Below are 23,321 nucleotides of genomic sequence, written 5' to 3' on the forward strand. Positions count from 1 at the left end.
AGCATCAAAGAAAAGGATATTTTCTTCAGAGAAACTGACAGAATGCAGCACTTATGACATGATTTCAGGTAAAGTAAGCTCTTTGAAGCTTCCTGCTGGTTGTGTCACAAATGTGGTGTTACAGGACTTGTCCTCGAATTTCTTTATTTCATCCATAATTGTTTTGGGTCAACGTCAGAATGTCATCACACACTGCTGGCGCCTGAGAATCTCACAGGAGGACAGGTAAGGTGGTATAGATAACTCCTCTCGACAGTAACGAGCACTTAAAATATGTCTTTTTCAAAAAAATCTCCAAAATTAACCCATTTAACAGAGTGGGTCTATCAGAAAAAAATAACCAAATTGAAGTTTAACATTGTAATATTCCACTGAAATCACTTTGTTCTTCAGGTTTCATTTTTTTAAAACAAGAAGATTAAATTGCCACTTTTAAGCACAACTGATTCACTTGACAAATTCTGTGACTTTTCAAATGAACTGCAGGCAGTGTTGACACAGCAAAGAGACATTAACAACAGAGACTGAGAGGAAATGAAATATACTAAAAAACAGAACTGCAGCGTGACTCAAATAGACTATACAGTGGAAAAACATCAGCAAGTTATTGGAAGATACATTCAGCATGGTGTAACATTTTTCTGGAGCAGATGTGCAGAGTAGTGTGAAAAACAGAGTCTGTAGAGGTTGCAAAAACGTCGACTTGATTTAAAAACTACATTTTCCTTTGATTAAAAAAAATTAAAACATTTACAGTCTCAATGAACAATTTAAAAATGTTAATTTACATCAAATTGTCAAAGAAGTTAACTTTTGCTTTTGTCCCCTTTTTATATGATTAATGACATTATAACGTTGCTGCACAGATGACATTTTTGAGTTGTCAGTTTCATTGAGGTGGAAAAAATTAGCTCACAGTGAGTAAAAATGAAATAGAAACCAAACACGCCCAGAAAGTAATTGGTGTTCAGAGGGTTAAATCTGTCATCTACTCTTGTTTACACTGAATAAACCTGTGATTGTGACCTGACAGACATGTTCCTGCAACAATGAATCCAGCAAGTGTTTCCAAGAACCAACAAATTTGAGGTCATGCCAAACTATAAATACTTTAATGCAGGTAAAAGGTTAATCCAAGTTCACAGAATGGATCCCGACAAAATACTTAAAGCAAGCTCTTTGCTGACAAACAGGGTTGACATCAAATGACAAGCTGATTCATTCAAACATGGGGAGATGTCCTATTTATTTGATAACTAAGTTTGCACTGGCTGCACTGATTTCCTGTTAAATATAGAACAGAATGTAAAGCCCCACTTATTTTCTGTAAGTTTCTGAATGGTCTGGGCCCAAAATATATCAGAGCTACACTACATTTTAACTACTACATTTAACTACTACATTTTAAAATGTCATCTGTGCAGAACTACACAAGTTTGGGGTCACCCAGACAATTTCATACTTTCCATGAAAACTCACAATTTTATTCATCTGCTATCATAATTGCACAAGGGTTTTCTAATCATCAATTAGCCTTTCAACACTATTAGATAACACAATGTAGCATTAGGACACAGGAGTGATGGTTGCTGGAAATGTTTCTCTGTACCTCTATGGAGATATTCCATTAAAAATCAGCCGTTTCCAGCTAAAATAGTCATTTACCACATTAACAATGTCTAGGCTGTATTTCTGGTAAAATTAATGTTATGTTCATTGAAAAAAAAACTGCTTTTCTGTCAAAAATAAGGACATTTCTAAGTGACCCCAAACTTTTGAACGGTAGTGTATGTTTGCTTGGAGTGTGCAACCTGTGTGTAGGCTAAAGTGCTACTAGAAGTAACTTTATCTGCTAGTTAACTAATAACGATGCACTCAGTTCAAGTGGAACCTTCGCACTGAATTGTCGGTTCTCCACGGACCGTTGTGAGTGTAGCACAGTGTGCAGCCTTGAAAGCAGCCTATTATAATAACACCACTGTAGCTCTGTGATAAAGTTCAAATGTGTTGAACAAATAAACGCAGCTGGGAGCGGCTAAGTGCAGCAAGCCGTTAGCATTAGCTCTCCGGTGAGGTAAAGAGTTTCTTCGGCTGTTGGTCTCAGGCTGCTCACAGCTCAGTGTCAGCTCAGAGAAGAGGCAGCTATGCGGAGCTGGTTACCAAACACCAGGAAAACTACACAGAGGAAATAACTATTTATTGATTTAAAGCCAAGCAGCTCGTCTGTAGCCGGAGGGGGGTTAAAGATGATTGGCCATAAACTGCTGAAGCTGTGGAGTTCAGGAAGAAGCAGATGGAGACTCCACGAAGGTGAGACACCTGGACGTGTTCATGCTGCTGCAAATATGTCAGCGCTCACCAAACCAATACAAAACTCTGCTAAATTAACATTTGTCTAATTTTTTTATTGACAAAGTTACACACCAGCTGGAAGTTAGGTTTAAACTTTAACAAACTGACCTCACTCTGCAATTCGGCTCATAAATAGTATGATATATTACTACCAGAGTCGGGTATTGCGTTGTGCAGTGTTAAAATGCATTATCTTATATATAATACTATGCTATACTATATGATTTGTAGGAGGAGAGGAACCTAGCCTCATAGAATCACTTTATACTACTGCTGTAATTCACTTTATCACTGTTATAGTCACTTTATGCAAAACTGGTTTACAAATGCACAGTGCACTTTATGACCGCTGCTGCTGTCAGTTTAAGTCTGTTTATTTATGTAGTCACTGCTTCAGTTTTTATACATTGTGTCATTTGGTGAAGGAGGAGCAGCAAAACAAGAATTTCATTGCACAGTGTAACTGCCTAGTTTCTGTGCACGTGACAATACACCTTTGGAATCTTGAATATGGCCTGGGGAATTACATTACAGTGTCTCAATGAACTGATTTACTACAAGCTCCTGTTTTTCTGTAGCTCCTAATAGGATGTACATCTCTGCTTCGTCCTCCCTCTGGTTCTGCAGGTATCACCAGATGTGGAAAGGCGTGTTATTCCTCTTGTAATCCAAAGGTGTGTATAGTTGGAAGCGGTCCAGCAGGTTTCTACACAGCACAGCATATAATCAAGGTATGTACTTCCTAATTTGTTATTGTAGAAGAACATGGGTGTTCCAACCCAGCTGTCTAGGGTTGCATTCAGTGTGAGCGATGTAGATAAACTGTCAAGATTTTGTAATTCTATGTGAAAATCCTAACAGGCATTATGATCTTGTCATGGCGTCTCCAGAAATTCTTATCCTATTAGGGCTGCATAAAAAACAAAAAGCCATACTTGAATTTCAGGAATCCTATTATTCAGCTGTAGTATAGATTGGAAAACTATGTCAATATGGGGGTTAAGAAATGACATAGTGGTGTATTTTGGTTGCTTTTTTACCATTATGTTACTAAGTCTCTGATGTGCACAGACTAATATAAGTGTACTTAACGTTTTGGTTATTTTGGTGACCACTGTTTAGTATATAGCTCATAAACGTTCACTGTGATGGAGCGCTTGATTCAACAAAAATTCAGTTGTAGCTGATCAGCTGTGACTGTGTGTGTGAGACAGCTCACCTGTCTGAGGTGAAGGAAAGTACAAAGTGTCATTTCCAAAGTCAAGGCTTAAATCTAAGGGTGACCGAGCCTTCTTCATCAGGGCCCCTCGACTTTGGAACGACTTGCCTGAGGAGAAAAGCCTTGCAGAGTCAGTAGCTTCTTTTAAATCACTTCTTGAAACCCACTGTTATAGATTTGCTTTTATGTGAAGTTTACTTACTTTTAGCTTTAAACAGTTTTAGTGTTCTATTGTGCATTGATGCACTAGTTACCTGTTCATTACTCCGCCAAGGAATGCAACAGTTATGTGACAATGAGTATACGTTTGTCTGTGCACAGCATTACTCAGAAACAGAATAATGGATTTGGATGAAATTTTCAGGGAAGGTCAGAAATGACACAAGGACTGCTTCATTAGATTTTGGCAGTGATGCGGCTTATAGTCTGGATCCATGGACTTCTTAAAGATTTCTGTATCATTGCGAGATAGCAGCACAGCTTCACTGTAACTATGACAACAAGTGAACACTACGTCAGCTGCCTGCTGACGATCATATGATTGTGATTCTGTTACAAATCAAGCACTGTGGACTTATCGGGACTTATCCGTCCAAAATCATACAAGGAACAATTGATTAAATTGTGGGGGTGCTTCCAAGTCCCATCAATTCCTGCCGCCCGCGACATATTTAGGTCATGTGATGCGGTATCCGTACATAACGTACACATGCATAACACACACCTGTGCTCAACTAAGGCCATTTTTTATTAAAGATTTTGAGCAGTCTTGGTGGAGTACTGCACTCTCTGAGTGCTTGTCTGCTTTGTATGTTCTCTCTTGCCTTATTTTAATTTTTGCTGCAGAGTTCTTTGGTGTGATATCTTCTTTTATTCTTTAATTTTTGATTTTTTTATTTCCAACTTTAAATCTTTAATCTTATTCTTCCATTTTTAAACTGCATAGTTCCTTTGATTGATATGCGTGCTGATCTAGCTAAATATTCATTTAACTTATTATCACTTATTATCATTTTTACTATTAATTTTATTTGGCTCTTCTACCTTGTCTCCTTATGTATTGTGTTATTGTCTCTGTGTTTGCTTGTTTTTTACTGGTAGATCCTGACCAAACCTGGGATCATTTATGATTTAAGTAATTAATGGAGTCACTTTGTCACTTTTTGTTGTGAATAAATGCACACAGGTCTCTTGCTTTAGTGACATTCATGTGGATCCTGCTGCTTTTTGATGCTGTAGGTATTTATTCAGCTGAGTGGAAAGGCTCCTACAAATAGCAATAGCTTAGCGCAACAAACTAAACTTCAGCTCCAGTTAACGGTTTGAGATCTGGGTGTGGCTTTCATCAATTAACCACACAAATCATTTTGTCTACCCTCTGTTTTCCCCCCTGCTCATAGTCTTTATGCTAAGCTGCGCTAACCACATTATGACTCAAGCGCTGTGCTACATAGAGCTGCAATGATTCGCTGATTATGTTGTTCATTGAGGAAATCAATCTGTAGCTGTTTTAAAAATTGATTGCTTTAGTAATTTTTAAGCTTGTGCATTACTGGTAATGTGCAAATTTCCCGAGCATCTAAGCAGAAATATACACAGACACGCAAAAGCATTACCACATCACACGACTCCCATCACCACATGTGATGAAACACCTGTTGTTATTTACACTTTGATGTCATACTTGACCATGTCTGTTCCAGTTCAAAACATCTCCCAGTCTAGAGAGTTAACTTTCTCTTTAGCATGCTTGTATTATTAAGTGACTTATTTTCCATTATTGGTGCCAAGACTGTACTGTGATGTTATCTGAATAAGGGTCACAGCTGAGTAGCTGCTGCTGCATATAGCTTTCACAGTCATCTTATTGTGCTTTCACTTGCAGTCAGACACAGTAGTTGCATTCACTGAGACTTGGACATGGGAGTTTCAGTGAATGAACTTATTAGATCTGTTAAGATTGGTGGCCAATGAAATCCCTTTTCACTGGAGTTGCTACTGCATTCTATCTGCATTTTTCTCATGTGCATTTAAGAAAGCTTCATCATAATAAACTTACTATCAGCTCTTTCTTTGCTATAGCAATAACGTAACAGTTTGCTTATATCTTAAGTACTCTTTATTGACATTTTCTTTCAAGATTCAAGACCTTTATTTGTCACAAACACAATTACGCACAGTGAAATGCGTTGAGCACCTATTCCAGACCGAAACAGTAATAAGAATAGAGAATAAAAACACACAAAAAATAATGACATTGACCAGTTACAGTGCCTTTTTTTGCTGCCTGTCGAGCCAGTCAGCTTTTTCTTTCTCTTGATTCCCAAAGGAATAAAACCAGCCATCCATTCGGAATTCCTGTTAGGAAAATCGGGATATCATCTTGGTTAGAGGGAACTTAAGGCCCCTCAGGCATCTAAGGTGGTAGAGACGTCGAGCTTTCTTCACCATGATGTTTTTCCTTTGCATATACTTTTAACAATTAACTCGGCATACCAGCTGTTAATAAAATATAAATAAATATAATCAGATTTTAATAGCTTCTTCTCCAAATCTGGCCACTAAAATTAGACATGAACACTCAGAGAAGCAGACAAATGGGTGTGTCCTGCCTTATTAAATATGCAACACCAATACAAGCTACATCCCAGCTGTTAAAGCTTTCCAGTTCTGTTTTCAATAGTCGCCCACATGTAGCTCACATAAACAGACCAGCCCTAAGTAGAACAGGAAATAACTTGTAGACCATGGTGGTACTTTACGAGAGCATGCCGGTACAAGCTGAGACACACATAGACACAAGATAGATATTAATAGTAAATCAGCAAAGAATAAGGCAGATGTGGGCACAGAAAAGATGCATAATAATGATTGTAATATTTTTAGTTTGATGCATCTTACTCAGCTACAACTAAACACAGCAAAATGCAAGCTGAGCAAACCAGACCACCCGTCGTGCTTACATGTACTTTCCCAGATCTTTCTTGGAGTTTTTTTATTTAGTGCATATTTGTCATTTTTTGTCTCACCAGCAGCTCTGTTAGACTGCAAGTACAAACAGTGCACAGATATCTAAACATACACACCCCACGCCTGCTTGTGAGCTGTTTCTGTGCACCATCATATTGCAGCAGGGTTCACGTATATTGAAAAGACAGAGAAGGCCAGACTTTTGTGCAAGATGAAGGTGAAGACTCATCTTAAAGTATTTTACTGTTCCAAATGAGCTGAATTTGATACATCACTGGTAGTGTTCCTTCTCTTTAGCAAACTAAAGTAGACTGGAGATGCATGTAGTAATGCATGTGTATAGTCGATACCAGCTAAGTGAATATTAGGAAAGCTACGTCAGCTATCAGATGAGAAAAAAAATACATTTTGGTAAACGTAGAATATCAGTAGTATGCTGATATTATATATTATAATATAAAGTATGTAAATTAGTGTTGCTGCAGTGTTATCAGGGAGAGCGTCTCTGTCATGACTTTATGAATGAAAATATAAATGCTCAATAGAATTTGTAGCTCTGCAGGCTTCTGTGAGGATAAGTCGGTATGACAAGAGTGCACCTGTGCACAAACACCCTGGTGTTTCCCCACAAAAAAGCAGTTTTTATACTTTTCTGTGACGTTAGAAGTACATTTTTATTGTTCATCTGTTCTGTAGAAATGCGCAGCCCTTCGTTGTTTTCCTGCCAATTTCCTGTATATATCATACTGTGACTTTAAATGTAGATGACGAATGAATATATTTATTAGAAATGTCACTAAAAGCTCACCTGTGAAGACTGCCAGAAATGTATGCAAGCATCTTTTAATTCCAAAATTAGAAACTAAGTCATGTAATGGAACCCATTTTGCAAATTTTAAACATTAATTACAACTGAAGTACGTCTTTAATGTTATAGAAATTATGAAAATCTGCATTTTTTAAAACATTTCACCAAGTGTCTGATTCTGTTGATACAAATCTGACATTTACAGCAAACCAGTATTATATATGATATTAAGTACTGATAGACCTCCTACCCTTATAGTAGTATTCCGTTATGTGGCACAGCTTCCCCATAGCAATGCAGTAACACACAGCAGCCTGTGTGATGACAGTAGAGCTATAAGAACAGTGCTGCTTTAATGCATTGCTAATATCAACCTGTTAACAAGCTTACAACACCAATGCTAACACAGAAAGTCAAGTTTACCCTAGGTCAGGATGAGTCTTTGGTGAGTGACAGTACGCACAATCAGTGCATGTACAGTAAAAGCAATGAGTCTGTATTAGCTTACTTGACAGAAATCAACGCTTTCTCCTATTATTTCTGATAATTTAATAAACAGAAATGTATTTTATGCTTTAAGAAATGGAACCCCAATCAACAAAACTGGTTTAAAAGAAATATTCTCAGTTCTTATAATTACGGGGCTGGTGGTTTCCCTTTGGTCCTGCCTAAAACCTCTTTGGGTGCTGCCAAAAACTCCTCTGTGCAAGAAAACCCCTATAAACCAACACCAGTATTATTCTGTAATTCTGTTACCTACAAAGAGACAGATTTTTCAGGTCATTACATATTTGAAACAGTTATAGTGAAAGATTTCCATTTCACATTTTATGTCTGTTTTTCCTCGCAGGCTCGTCAAGATGTTGAAGTGGACATTTATGAGAGGCTGCCTGTACCCTTTGGCCTGGTCCGGTTCGGAGTGGCCCCTGATCACCCTGAAGTCAAGGTGTGTGCTCATTGTGAGATGTCGTGAGAACGATAATTATCTGAGACTGTTTGTCACACATTCCTTTTTTTTCTCATCTAAGAAAAAGCATTTTAATCCTGACAGTCTGGTTTATTTTTTGTCTCATGACTGATAGCTTACCTGCCAATTATAAGATAAAACGCATTTTGTACCCGTCGGCTTTCAGATCAGAACAGTTGCATTACTGCAGAAAAGGGAACTCAGTCGACACTGCAGACAAACCTGTTCACTCAGTCTGTGGGAAAACATCCTGGCACAGACAATGCAAAATAAGTCACTTAATAATACAAGCATGCCAAATAGAAAGTTAACTCTCTAGACCGGGAGATGTTTTGAATTGGAGCAAGTGTGGTCAAGCGTAAATAACAAAAGGTGTTTCATCACATGTGGTGATGGGAGTCGTGTGATGTGGTAATGCTTTTGTGTGTCTGTGTATATTTCTGCTTAGAAGCTCGGGAAATTTGCACATTACCAGTAATGCGCAAGCTTAGAAGTTATTAAAACAATCCATTTTCAAAATAGTTACAGACTGATTTCCTCAATGAGCAACATAATCAGCAAATCATTGCAGCTCTGTAGCGTAGCTTAGCATGAAGATTATGAGCAGGAGGGACACAGTTAGCCAAATAAAAAAAAAAAACTCCCTACATCTTCAAGGCTCATTGGTGTCTATTCTTGAAGAACTCTTTGTATTAGGTGTCTCTTGACAAGCAGCAGTTAGTTCATTCACAACATCGCTCAAAGCCACAGCACCTGTCAGCAGATACAGGTGGTTAGCACATATTTTAAGTAGGCAACGCCCAGCAAAAATACATCTTGTTTTTTGCTTTCTGCAAGTGTAAACAACTGAAATTAATTTGCACAGCAAAGAAAAAAGGTCATTACACTGAGCAGTGAATTCTTGTGTATTCATGTCATTTAAGCCAAGAATTAGGGCTTTTTTCACTGTTTTTCAAAACAGTTTTTAATTTTGAGGCTGATGCACTTCTGTACAAAATCATCCGAAGCATTTTAGAATATTTATTCATGGTGTTCATTCAATGTCAGCTAAACTTTCAACTATTTGTAAAATTAAGAAGGAAACTTCACTTCACTGAGCAGTCAGTCTAAAGGCCCTGATGTGCACAAATCATTCAGAAACTTCCCTACTAGCTCAGAACTTGCCTGTGAATAATTACGTTTATATATTTTCTTCAGTAGTTGAGTAATTCAGTGACAGTTGTCTACACAATATTTGGAAACAGTGCAAACAGGAACTACTCATGACTATAGTAACCACCATGCTTTTTGTACTCCGCCAAGGAACACGGCAGAGTTATGTGACGATCGACGTACGTTTGTCTGTCTGTGAATCTGTCTGTCTGTGTGTAACATAACTCAAAAATGAACTAACGGATTTGGATGAAATTTTGAGGAAAGGTCAGAAATGACACAAGGACCACCTCATTAAATTTTGGCAGTGATGCAGCTTATCGTCTGGATCTATGGATTTGTTAAAGATTTCTGAATCATTGCGAGATAGCAGCACAGCATCACTGTAACTATGACAACAAGTGAACACTACATCAGGTGCCTGCTAACAATCACATGATTGTGATCCTACTGCAAATCCACCACTGCATCCTTATCAGTCGGAAATTATACGACTGAGCGGCCTTGGTGGAGTACTGCGTTCTCTGAGTGCTTTTCCTGTTGGTGTATTTGTCATCTGCAGGTGAAGAGAATTCTATCACTAGTGTTTCTATAGCAAACTGATGCTGCCACTTACTACACATTATTGCATACAATACAATGTTTTGTACTAATTCTGATCTTTTTCCTCAGAATGTCATCAACACATTCACGCAGACAGCCAAACATTCACGCTGTAGTTTCTATGGCAACGTGAACGTGGGTAAAGATGTGAGCATTGACGAGCTGCAACAAGCCTACCATGCTGTCGTACTGGTAAGGACATGGAAACCTGCTGCTGCACCTGTGCTATCAAATCGCCTTGAAACAAAAGTGCAAAATGATTTCTGTGCATTTTTCTTACATTTTATGACAGAGTTACGGTGCAGAGGGAAACAGAAGCATTGGAGTGCCAGGGGAAGGCTTGGCCGGGGTTTACTCTGCCAAAGACTTTGTGGGCTGGTACAACGGGCTGCCCAACTGTCGAGAGGTATGCTTTTTATAAGACAACGTTTCCTGTAAATGAAAATCAGCAGACAGCAGGTGAAAGATTATTATATCAGTCTTCTTTCACTTTTGTTTTCACACCTTGTTTTTATCTTCAATTTGTGTGTCTCTCTTATCTCAGCTGAGTCCAGACTTGAGTTGTGAAACAGCAGTGATCCTGGGTCAAGGTAACGTGGCCTTGGATGTAGCAAGAATCCTGTTATCTCCCATTGACAGTCTGAAGGTGAGGAACACAGAGATTAGGTTAGGTTAAAAACATAGCAGAGATCCAAGATATATGAGAACACAGATGCATTCTAGTATATATTTATCCGATACAATCATTGTTATTTTGGGTTGAGTATAGTTTTGAGGGAAAAACATGCTTTAACATGCTGCTTTAACCAACAGATGCATTTTTCACAATTTAAGCCAGTGTCGAGCAGCAATCTTATGTCTATGATTGCTTCTGCATTTGACCAAAATAAAAATCGTGATATGAGGTTGAAAGTTCCAAAAAAGTTAGCAAGCAGATCTTGATTTCCGTTTTCAATGAGAAGAATGAACTATGATACTTTACATGTGCAGTACTTGTGTGGAAAACAACTATGAACTCGAGGTGAACTTGTTTTTTAAAAGCGATGTATCTACTCTGTCAGTTTATATGAACGTATTTTCATGCCTGAAGAACAAAGAACTCATGAGTAAATGATAAAGATCTATGATGACATTTGGCCACTTAATACACATCATACTGTTATGGTAGTATTGCAGCATGAAATGTTTTGTTTGGACTAAAAAGAAGAGCAACTAGTTTGTAAAGTGAGGAAGAGAGTGACATCAACAGAACCTTCACTGTGGGACCTGGAAATTTAAGGAAATATAAGTGTACGGCACATTTTTATATTAAATACCAAAACTTCACATAATTGTGCACATATAGCACTAGGAATAACAGAATATAAAGGCAGAAATCACCTTAAATAGACACAACATCTGCGTAACAAATCCATTTCTTTTTTTTTATTGCAAAAATTGTAATTTAAACAATGTCTTTCATTTTTTTTTTTGCAGAAAACTGACATCACCCAGCCGGCCCTGGAGGCTCTGGCCCAGAGCCAAGTCCGCAGGGTGCTGATAGTCGGGAGGAGAGGTCCGATGCAGATAGCCTGCACCATCAAGGTGTGTTTCCTTCACCTCTGTCACCATAATAACACAAATGTTGACTGGTTTTAAAATGGATGGTAATTAACAGTGGATATGGACAGTGATTTTTGACTGAACAATTTAACAGTGGTGAGGTCAGTTTTGTCGTGTTTGCGAAAACTACCACATGGAATGACAGAAGCATTTCATTTTTAACCATCAGTCTATTACTAACAAACACTTTATAGTTGTTCTTTTTAGCCCTCAATTTCAACTGTTCGTGCATTAGTTCTGGCTAATTATTCAAAATTATTATCAGTTACTTTTAGCTAATTATTTGTATTTTTATAAGCTAGTTCTGGCTAATTTTAACTGTTAATCCATCATTTCCAGCTAACTAATATGACTTTTTAAGCTAATTTTGGCTATTTTTGTTTATTATGTTCATCTAATTATTACAGTAGCTATCCATTATGTTTATCTGAGGATTTAGCAATTTATCTGTTACTTTCAGCTAATTTTAGCTGTTTATCCCTTACTTTTAGCTAATTATTTAAATATTTATTCATTCCTTGTAGCTATTTATTCATTGCTGTTAGCTAAGTTTGACTTTTTATCTATTATTTTCAGCTGATTATATCTATATTTATCCATGACTTTTCACTAATTACTTAATCATTTATCATCTTAGCTAATTTTATCTATTTCCCTGTTACTTTTAGCTAATCATTTTAACAGTTTATATGTTAGTTATATGTAGAACGGCCACACAGTAACCCAGGTCCTTCTTGCTATGAGGTGATGGTGCTAATCGCTGAACCACTGTTCTAATAAGTTCAACTCCTCTGCTTTGCTTGCCAACAAGTTTTTATGCAGTCGTAATGATGACATGTGGCTTTATGCTGTTACCACTTAGGTTAGTGGTTAGTTTTTCACTCATTCACTTCACTCCATTATTTATCTCCATTATTTATACTGTATATATGTAAATAGACTGTTTTTGCACGACTTTAAGATTTCCTTGCACTGTAAAGGAGAAGCTCTGCAATCTCGTTATATATTGTATAATGACAATAAAGAATATTCTATTCTATTCTATTCTATTCTAGTGTGTACAGTGCAGTGGATCATTGTATCTGGCAGTTTCTTTTTAGCGACAACAAACTAGATCAACATCACACCATTTACTCCAGTTTTGCCACATTTCCCGCTATAACTACAGAAGTACTTCATGCGGTACCTGATAGAAAAATGGAGTTGATAATGTGGCTAAACTGTGTAATATCTGTCGTCTCATATAATTTCTCAGGCGTCGTGCTCTGTCAACAGTTGCAGTAGTAAGTATAGTTTTACCAGGGCTGATAGAAACAATAGCCAAAACTAAGAAAATGTGATCCAACAAGTAGTAAATTGATCAACCTCATACACTAAAAGATTATTTTAAAGAATGCTTTATTCCACTGATCCCCGTGTTCCCTTTGTCTACAGGAGCTCAGAGAAATGGTGAACCTGCCAGGCACCAGACCTGAGATGGTAGCAACTGATTTTGAGGGAGTCGCAGAGGCTCTTAAAGGTAACAGACAAAATTATGTTTATTGTAGTATTTTTCACACTTCTTGGTATCGTTTCACCAGTCTGCTCCAATGGTGAGCAGGGTAAATGTAGAATTTGGCTTTAAGGCCTATGAATTTGAGTATTTTACATTTTGAGTTGATGTGGTAAAATGTGTTTTTTCTCACAAGAAGTGTCTGACTAATGCAGAGACTGTTGAAAATGTCACAAGGAAACAAGAATGTATGTTGTGGTTACCAACTGAAGCGTACCCGATTGAGATCTATAGGTGCATTACTGTGAGGTGAATGGAAACTGCAAACCAGTCAAGATAGCTGCTGCCTGGAGATCAAAAAGTCTTCCGCTGGTGTAAGATGCTGCAGATTAGGAAAAGAGTTTATGTGTTTTGCAGCACTATGCACAATCTATTTGACCTTCTGACAGGTCCTTGTCCTTGCTAGAGAAATGTCATAGAGTTGATAGATGGTGCAGAGCATGTTCAGGCTTGTAGCAGTGTCCTTGCCTTTAGTCCGAGCTATTATAAAAACCTTGATCTCATGTCTATTGTAAGTGATAAGCAGTAAGTGAAGGATGTTTTTTTATAACTGATGGTTAGTGTCTGTATATATCAGTGCTGCTACACTTGCATCGCAGTGGTGACAAGTTTGTGGTCACAGCAGCACACCAAAAACACAAAGTGCTGTTACAGGAAATTTCTGAAGACCAGCAACTTTAAATATTTTTATGTGAACTGTGTTACTGTGTAGGCACTTTTGCATGTGATTACCGTCACTTTGTTTGTGCACATCTACACTTTATTTGTTAGAATGACAGAGCTGTATATTTTCTCGCACACATATACAAATTTAAACGTGTATGCAAGCATGAAAGCGTAGTGCTTCAATTTCCATAGTTGCAGTGAATTTTAGTTATATTTTGTTCAAAACATATTACTTTGGTCTTAATCAAAGATCACTGATGGACAATTTAGTTGAATATATATATATATATATATATATATATATATATATATATATATATATATATATATATATATATATATATATATATATATATATACAGGGCTGCACAGTAGTGTAGCACTTTCGCCTTGCAGCTAGAAGATCCCCGGTTTGTGTCCCGGCTTTCCTGAGATCTTTCTGCATGGAGTTTACATGTTCTCCATGTGCATGTGTGGGTTTTCTCTGGGTACTCCGACTTCCTCCCACAGTCCAAAAACATGCTGAGGTTAATTGATTATTCTAAATTGCCTGTAGGTGTGAATGCGAGTGTGATTTGTTTGCCTGTATATATAACCCTGCGGCAGACTGGCGACCTGTCCAGGTGTCCCCTGCCTTCGCCCCAAGTCAGCTGGGATAGACTCCAGCGACCCTCATGAGGATTAAGTGGTGTATAGATAATGGATGGATATATATGTGCATACATACACTACCGTTTGAAAGTTTGGGGTCACTTAGAAATGTCTCTAAATTATGTGGGCACATCAAGACAGGATGAAACTTATAAAAATCAATATGTAAAACAAAATAAAATATCAAAAAATACTAATTCAAGAAAAACAGGATTGTAACTTGTAGGAAAAATTTCTCGAATAAGAATAAAAATAAAATATTGAAACTAGTAATAGCAGCCAAACGCCTTTGAAAACAATTACACTACCATTCAAAAGTTTGGGGTCACTTAGAAATGTCCTTATTTTTGAAAGAAAAGCATTTTTTCAATGAAGATAACATTAAGTTAACCAGAAGTGTATCAGAAAACAATCTAGACATTCTTATTGAGGTAAATGACTATTCTAGCTGGAAATGGCTGATTTTTAGTGGAATATCTCCATAGGGGTACAGAGGAACATTTCCGGCAACCATCACTCCTGTGTTCTAATGCCACATTGTGTTAGCTAATGGTGTTGAAAGGCTAATTGATGATTAGAAAACCATTGTGCAATTATGTTAGCACATGAATAAAAATGTGAGTTTTCATGGAAATCATGAAACTGTCTGGGTGACCCCAAACTTTTGAACAGTAGTGTAGGTAGATTGTTAGCTAAGGGGGCAATTACTTTTTCCACTTAGAGCAAGGTGGGGCTGGACAGCATTTTTACTTCGGTGAATGAAATCATCATTTAAAACCTGCATTTTGTATTTTCGCGACTTATCTTTGTCTATTATTGAAATTAGTTTAATGGTCTGAAAAATCTATATACTTTTTCAAAGCACTGTGTATGAAAGCAAAGCAGACAGATGTTAAGCAGAAGTATCTCTGCTGTGTCAGATGTGCCGAGGCCCAGGAAGCGTCTTACTGAGCTGATGCTGAAGACAGCCCTAGAGAAACCAGGAGAGAAAGAGCAGGAAAGACGGAACAAGGCCTCCCGCATCTGGGGCTTCCGATTCTTCCGAAGCCCCATCGAAGTCCTGGCTGACCCCAACCACAACAAAATAGCTGGTATTCGACTGGCAGTCAACAAGCTGGAGGTGAGCAGGACTTTAAAGCTCATGAAGTGCCTGTGTGTGTCGGCACGTGCTGCAGCTTAACGTGTTGTCCTGGATAACATTGTCTGCCTTTCTACAACCAGGGTTCAGGTGAGGGAGCCCAGGCTGTGCTTACTGGAGAAGAGGAGGATGTGCCCTGCGGCCTTGTCGTGAGCAGTATTGGCTACAAGAGCCTCTCCATCGACCCGTCAGTGCCGTTTGACTCCCGCAAAGCCATCGTCCCAAACATCATGGGCCGTGTGCAGCAAGCTGCAGGTATTCAGTAAATGCCACAGAGCACATTGTCACATTAACATAAAATATGTAGTGAATCCGTCTTTCCTTGTAGGTCTATATTGTAGCGGCTGGCTGAAAACAGGCCCCACAGGTGTAATAGCCACCACCATGAACAACAGCTTTGACACTGCACGATCTCTAATGGAGGACATGGACTCAGGAACGTTGGATTTATCTGCTGCCAAGCCTGGTTCACAAAGCATTAGTGCACTGCTGGAAAAGAGAGGTAATTTCTTCACATTACCTCTTTCCAAGCCCTGTTATCTAAACAATAATCTGAGATAATGGAGCCAATTGCATTTGCGTCTTTCAAACTTTCATGTGATTTGTGCATTGCTGTCTGTTGATACTTGAGCGTGGACTAGTGCTTTATAGTCATAGCTGACAAACTGTATGAGGCAGGATCAAAAAAATTTGACAGACTCATCTGGCACAATAAATTAAAACAAACACAAACTTCTCTTGCTAAAATTTGCAGACTCTGGGCCCAAAAGGGTCAGACTGACCCTGGGCCCAGGGGTGGACCGGCCATTTGGCATCCCGGGCACTGTCCTGGTGGGCCGGTGTCTAGTGGGGGCTGGTCAACGTATTCCCCCGGACCTGTAATCAATAAATTGTAACAGGATTTTAAATTTCACAGGGCACTTCTATTGTCCAGCTTTTCCAGTGTTTACGTCATTGGTTATCAGCTCAGAAACACACAGACCAACTACATACGAGTTCAGACATCCCACGTGATGCTACTCAGCCAATGAAGTCTCTGCATTGCAGACGCTAAACATCAAAGCTCTGCATTCAGAAAACAGTTGAGAGGCAAGGGACAGACGAGAGGAGGATAGACAAAATAGAAAGACCTAAAACGCGACACCGAGAAGAAAGTAGCCCTGCACATGCTGACTATGTTCGGCTAAACATACAGCTGCAAGGCAGCTTTCTCAACTATGAACATAATTAAAACTAAATATGGTTCTAGACTCACCAATGAGCTCCAATTGTGTTTGAGAATGGCCCTGACAGCATTCAGGCCACAGTAAAAAACACCGACAGGGCAAGCTACAGCTCAGTTTACCCATTAAACAGCAGGGGATATAAGGGGAGTGATATAAGACAGGAAAAAAAATGCAAAAGTGTTCAATTGTTTACATTTTTTGAGATTTAGGTATTGTTAAATATGCATATAAATTGGTTCAGGTTATTCAGTCATTATTTTTTAAAGTTGGGCACTTTATTTTAAGATGTACAGTTATATCAAAAATTATTTATAATAAATGTTGTCAAAAGATTTTTTGAACTGTACTGAATTTATTTGATTTGACAGTCAGTTATTGATTACAGGCAAACGCTAATAAAACTACTAGGTTACATCAACATATATCACACTAATTCAAGTTTGACATTATGACGTTCTGGACCTTTACTTTAATGAATTTTCTCTGACTGGACCTCTTTGAATTTTAGTTGAATACCTCTGCTCTACTGGATTGCAATTTTTTTCCAACTTGTCAACAAGTGTGTATAGGTCTCTAAAGATGTTTTTGAATTTTTATTCTGAATATCCGCCCTTTCTGTCAGTTTTTGTCCTTGCATCCAAAAATTAGTGCTTGATTCAGTCAACCGATAATGTGGGCCGGTCTGGGCCAAAAATATCAGGGCTGATTCTTTGCCCCAGTCCACCCCTGCCTGGGCCTGACAGTTCACATTTGTTGTTGGGAAGTTATTCAAATTACTAGAGACATGCAACAACAACAACAAAAGAAAAACACAGATAGTTACAGCATGATGTAAAACAATGTCAGCATTATATCTAGTCATTGTCTGGACACAGATGTTTCACATTCTGTCCATAGCCGCTAACTCCTACATTTTCTGAGTCTTATTTAAAAGGTAAACTACAACAGTCTAGCAGACATATGCAGGTTTGGACTAAATGTAAATATTTTCTCTTTCACACTTACTTTATACTATTTTATATTTATATTTATATTATCTCTGTGCAGTATTATTCAACAATTTCCAGTGAAAAGGAAGTAGTTGCAGACTCATCTTGACTCTTGCTAAGAATAGAATTTTTGTTGTTACTGTTCTTACTGTTCATTGCAAATATCTTGCAAATGATGATGAAAAAATAGCTCCAGATCCCACTGGTTTGACAGGATCAAACGATTGTACTTCTAAGGATCAATCTGCTATACCAGTGTGGTTGTTTTTGTAACATTTCCTTTCTTTAAGCGAGTGTGTGTGCTTTTTTAATGCCACTAAGCCATGGCCAAATGTGGTTTGTATTTTCTCATCTGCAGGAGTAAAACCAGTAACTTTCTCAGACTGGGAGAAGATTGACAATGTGGAGATGATGAGGGGTGAGGCCAGTGGAAAACCCAGAGAAAAGCTACTGAAAGTGGAGGAAATGCTGCAGGTGGCTCGGACATGACTGAAGGCAACAAAGGATTTCTCTGTGAACGCTGGACACTAAGTAACTGTTGCAATATTAAAATAACAACACTGATTACAATATCGATGGGGACCTCATTGACACTCAACAATGGGAACACAGTAGAATTGGATGGCATTTACTCATAATATACACAGTGCACATTAACATCTGGTAAGGACTCATCTGGTCAGTTTTTACCTTGTTCAACAATATCAATTCAAAGCACTGAAAGACTGATAAACAGAACTGTTGCACTGAAAAACAGAGCTCTATTGGATGCCATTCCTATAGAATTTGTGCACTGTATGTCTGTTAATAAAAACTACATAGTCACTGAAATGTTATGCTTGACATAATGACATTTACCATCGTGAAAGTCTTTTGTACAAAATAAAATGTGACTTATCTTGATTCCTGTTCACAGTTTCATTGATGGAACCCAACCACAGTACAAATTCAGCAGTCCTAATTTCTCCAGAAATTCTGTGGTATGTTCACACACAGTGCTCGTCACACCTCAGGAGCATTGAAGCAGTCCAATCTGTTGACAGCTGCTGTTTCTCCATGTGTTAGAAGGATAAATTAAACCAGCCATGTAGCCAACTGGTGCAGCTCTACTGAAGTATGAAAAGAGATACAACCCCATCAGCCTGCACACATGGATGTGGAAACCATGAATTACCCTTAAGATGGTACAAGTTTTAGCAGGTATTTTGATTCCTTATACTTGATTTAAATAAGGCAGGAGAGGCTGCATTTTCCTCTTTTTAACTGTTGCATGAACACCTTCTCACAAGACTCGTACCAGGTGATTATATGGTTAATATCCTGGCAGCAGCAGGTAAAGTCCACCACCTGCAACTTGGCATTTGTCTTCAACTGTCAATGCTCCTCTTATTTATTACATTTAAAGAAATGAATGTGAAACTGTTGGAAAGGTAAAATCTTGGCAAAACAGGTGGTTAACAGATTGAGGCATACCATACAATGTTCCCTCTAATTTTTCCTGAGTGTGAGCAAACACACAAACTCCCTGAGCATTCCTTGGACCACTGTGAGCAACATCAGACGTGTGCACTGTGGTCACACCAGCATCACATCCATTCAAGTTACATGGTTCATTAAAAGAATCAAATTACAGCATTTACATTTCTGTTAAAACACTTTGTCAACAGGAGCCAGTTGAAGGCTGCAGTGATTTTAGTGACACTACAATGTATAAGAGTGAAGTTATTGAATATTTGTCTCTCTTTACTGTTGCAGCGGTTTTGCAAATTGCAGACGGACCCTGTTCACTCCATAGACACCAATGTTATTCCTGTAGCTTGAAAGACAGCTACTTTTGATAAAACTGGGCTTGTAGCACATTGTCTGCCTTGCAACAATGGGAAAGAGGCACCGTTTATGTTTTGACAACCTATATCTAATGAGTTATTGATGCTGGAAGTCCGAATCTGTGAATATCTTTCCAACTTTACTGAACTTGGGGCCACTACCACCTAAGGAGTGATATATTTAATTTTGAAAAAAGCATTTAGCCATACTTAAAGCTTTAAGTGCTTTATTAACACACAACTAAAAATTTTGTATTGTTTTATTATCACAGGTTCTGTCTGAAAAGAGGTGGCATCATTTTAAACAGTGAAATCAAACTAATAAAATGTAATGACCAACCAGTGAGCAATACTGGAATCTGCAAAAACATAAACAACTTTTTTTAAAATCTAAATCTTATCTTAACACAGTTAATTATTAACTTATTTTTGTGTGTATGCATGTATTTATTGATTTATTTAGTACTGTTAACATATCAGAGTTCTGAGTGAATTTTTCTTAAGATAGGCAAAGGCCATTTATTGATTACATATAGGCTATTAAATGTTTATTAAAAACTAAAAAGCATTAAAAAAAACAACTTAGGCATTTATTGAGTCACTAAAATACTGTAGAGTACAGACCACATCAGCATGATTATAAGCATCCTCTGGTAAATGAACAACCAGATACTGATGTCTCTCACCATATGGACTTCAGGAGATGACTGGGGGATGATAAACTGTGACCTACTGGTTGGGTTCTCTCTGTTCTCATGTTTCTTACATGTTTGTCCCCTGACAGCCGGGTCGTAATGTTTTTTGAGCAACACACCATACTATGACATTTTTACAATGATGGTTCTACTATGGAACCAGTTTGACATGTTCAGGTGTTCTTTGTGTGAAAACTCAGAGATTTCAGGTATCAGAAGGTGGTTTTCAACTTTCTTTGTTAAGTTTCTGCCTCAACTTTAAACTAAATTTACTTGACTAACCCAACCCTCTGGACTTCCAGTAAGCTGTGTTCCTATTGGCTGTCCAGGTGGCTGCTTGGTGTTATCAGGAACACCTGAGCAGCTCAGTGTCTTCCTGCTTTATTTAGCTGCAGACAAACATTTCCTCTGCTTCTATTCACCACTGAACTGGGTTTGGCGCCGTTGCTTTAGTTTGTTCTTTAGGCGTTGGCTTGAAGCTTCCAGCAGTTAAATCGTCTTTAATGTGTTTCTTGGTGTGTTTTAGGGCTTTGTACTGGATAGTTGTCTTGGTAAATGTGGTTCTTTAGCCACAGTTAGAACATGGTGATAATGTGTGCAGTGATTAGTGGATTTGGTGCAGCTGAGTTGTGTCTTTATCTTGGCTGTAGTGAGTCTTTAGAGGTTTTTGGTCAGACACATTCTGTATTCTTGTTTGTGAACCAGTGTTGGTTGTCCAGAAGGTAAGAGTTCCTGTCCTGATTCTCTGTTCTCAGAGGTTCTCTGGTAGGCTGCAGGAGACTTTAGCGTTTGGGTTGTGCTAGTTTGGTTTTTGTATGGTTTCATTTGGACGACTATCTTGAGGCCCCTCCATGTGGTTTAGTGAGGTTTTCTGGAACAGTTCTACAAAGCAACCTGCAGCAGAAGAGACTTTGAGAGTTTTTAGGAAGTTCTGGAGACCAGACTTTAGAGCAGCAGAAACATTTGTCAGCAGTTTGAGCAGGAGAAGGTGAGCTTCAGAGTAGAAATGAGATGGAAACCTTCTTGACCCGTGTGGTGAGGTCCTGTACCAAGAGTTTGAGCAGGTTGTGAAGAGTCTGTAGTTCTTTGGTCTGAAAGCACAAGAAGAGTCGACTCATTAAAGGAGAAAACAGGAGATATTGTTGGTTCTTCTGTCACTCTGCAGTTTCCTTAGACTGAATATCAAGTTTATATTTTAAATGATTTACCATGTGAGCCCAAGAAGACTTCAATAAACTCCCTCCATCCCCTGGACACAACATATTTTATTATGATGTTAAATCTTTTTTTTTTTAAATGTTTTTGAGTTTTAATCATAGTTTTAGCATAGTTTTTTTCTCTTTGCTTGTTTAGTTTTGTCATCTGTGTAAAAGGTGCTAAACAAATAAAGTTGAATTGATAAACTGAATAATTGACTAACTCATGATTGTGACAACAGAAGTATTTTCATTGTGATTTAAGGGTTTATTTCATTTTTAAGGTTGGGGTTAAAATCTTGACAGAAAAAGATTAAAGAAATAAACTACATAACAAATAGCAATTAAATCAAAGGGAAAAAATAATACAATAAAACTTTTAAAAAGGTTTATTATTAAAAATTATTTTTTGAATGTTTAATTATTGAAACTATCTGTAATTTTGAATATTTGTATTTGAAAAATTTTGTTTAATTTCATAATTACATGTATTGTATCTTGTTGAATTATCTAATTCAATATTTTGTCTGTTTAATATAGTTAAACATTAAATGCAATTAAATTCTATTAAACAGACAAAATATTGAATTAGATAATTCAACAAGATACAATACATGTAATTATGAAATTAACCAAAACTGAATTTTTTTTTCTTTCCCAATATTTAATTTTTCGATTAAATCTTGAAGGTTTTTCTTTTTAAATGTTTTACCACCTTTTAATGTTTAATTTTCTTTTTAAATGCTTCATTGTATTTTCTGTTTAATTCCTATTTGGAGTTTTATTGTCTTTAAGATGTAATTTTCTAATTAAACATTTAATTTTTTAATTAAATGTTTTGACTTTTTAAAGGTTTAATAATCTAAATGTTTTGTATTTTTTTAAAATGTTTAATGTTCTTCTTGATTAATTGTATTTTTTGAATGTTTAATTATCGAAAATATTTTATCTGTAATTTTGAATATTTGTATTGGAAAAATTCTGTTTAATTTCATAGTTACATGTATCTTGTTGAATTATCTAATTCAATATTTTGTCTGTTTAATAGAATTTAATTGTATTTAATGTTTAACTATATTAAACAGACAAAATATTGAATTGAATTGAAACAGATAAACGTCTTAAAGCGTTTTCTAGTCTGAAATGAAAACATCAAGTTGTTTCTTCAAACGTTTCCTCTTTCTATGTTCTTGATTTGTTTGTGGACAGATTTACTAAGAACTCATTTCAGAAAACTGCTTTCCAGATAAAGTCTACTAGTGAAGGCATTGATCAAACTAATGTTACCTTCTGATCTCCACAAACTTTACTGTTCAGTGAAGAGAATCAAAGTTTGTTCAGGATTTCTAAAAAACCCACAGGTGAAGGTCTGAGAAGAACTCAGATGGATGGTCTAAATGTGAAATCAAGACTCATGGTCACAAGTTTAAGGCTTCTGTTAACCAGAAAGTTCAACCTAACAGAGAAGTACTGAGAAACTTTTAAAATTTCAGTCCTCAGACTGTCTGAAGGTTCAAACTAACAGAGAACTACTCAGGAACTTAGAAGATATCAGTCCTTGGACTGTCTGAAGGTTCAAACTAACAGAGAACTACTGTGGAACTTAGAAAATTTCAGTCCTCAGACTGTGTGAAAGCTCAGGTCCTGAGGACTCGGGAGGTGTGGAGGCTTTGGAAAGTCTTGGAACTGAGGGTTCCACCCTCCAGCTC

The 23,321-nt window shown here is 37.4% G+C and overlaps 1 protein-coding gene across 1 annotated transcript; it reads left to right on the plus strand.

Annotated features, from left to right (window-relative positions):
• The first annotated feature begins 1,938 nt into the window (after positions 1–1,938).
• fdxr (ferredoxin reductase) lies at positions 1,939–18,798 on the plus strand. Its single transcript, XM_023273400.3, has 12 exons — positions 1,939–2,310; positions 2,980–3,083; positions 8,200–8,295; positions 10,141–10,263; positions 10,364–10,477; positions 10,616–10,717; positions 11,548–11,655; positions 13,108–13,192; positions 15,463–15,662; positions 15,764–15,935; positions 16,009–16,182; positions 18,254–18,798. Exons 1-12 carry the CDS (start codon positions 2,247–2,249, stop codon positions 18,382–18,384), a joined length of 1,473 nt encoding a protein of 490 aa, XP_023129168.1. The 5' UTR covers positions 1,939–2,246; the 3' UTR covers positions 18,385–18,798.
• Positions 18,799–23,321: the final 4,523 nt, after the last annotated feature.

This window comes from Amphiprion ocellaris, chromosome 18 (genome assembly GCF_022539595.1).
Source record: "Amphiprion ocellaris isolate individual 3 ecotype Okinawa chromosome 18, ASM2253959v1, whole genome shotgun sequence".
NCBI classification, from domain to species: Eukaryota; Metazoa; Chordata; class Actinopteri; family Pomacentridae; genus Amphiprion; species Amphiprion ocellaris.

Excerpts from the sequence above, each read along its gene's own strand:
- fdxr (XM_023273400.3), top strand. The coding sequence starts at position 2,247 with ATGATTGGCCATAAACTGCTGAAGCTGTGGAGTTCAGGAAGAAGCAGA. Across the intron at positions 2,311-2,979 it reads CAGATGGAGACTCCACGAAG|GTATCACCAGATGTGGAAAG; the intron begins GTGAGACACCTG and ends CTGGTTCTGCAG. Across the intron at positions 8,296-10,140 it reads CTGATCACCCTGAAGTCAAG|AATGTCATCAACACATTCAC; the intron begins GTGTGTGCTCAT and ends CTTTTTCCTCAG.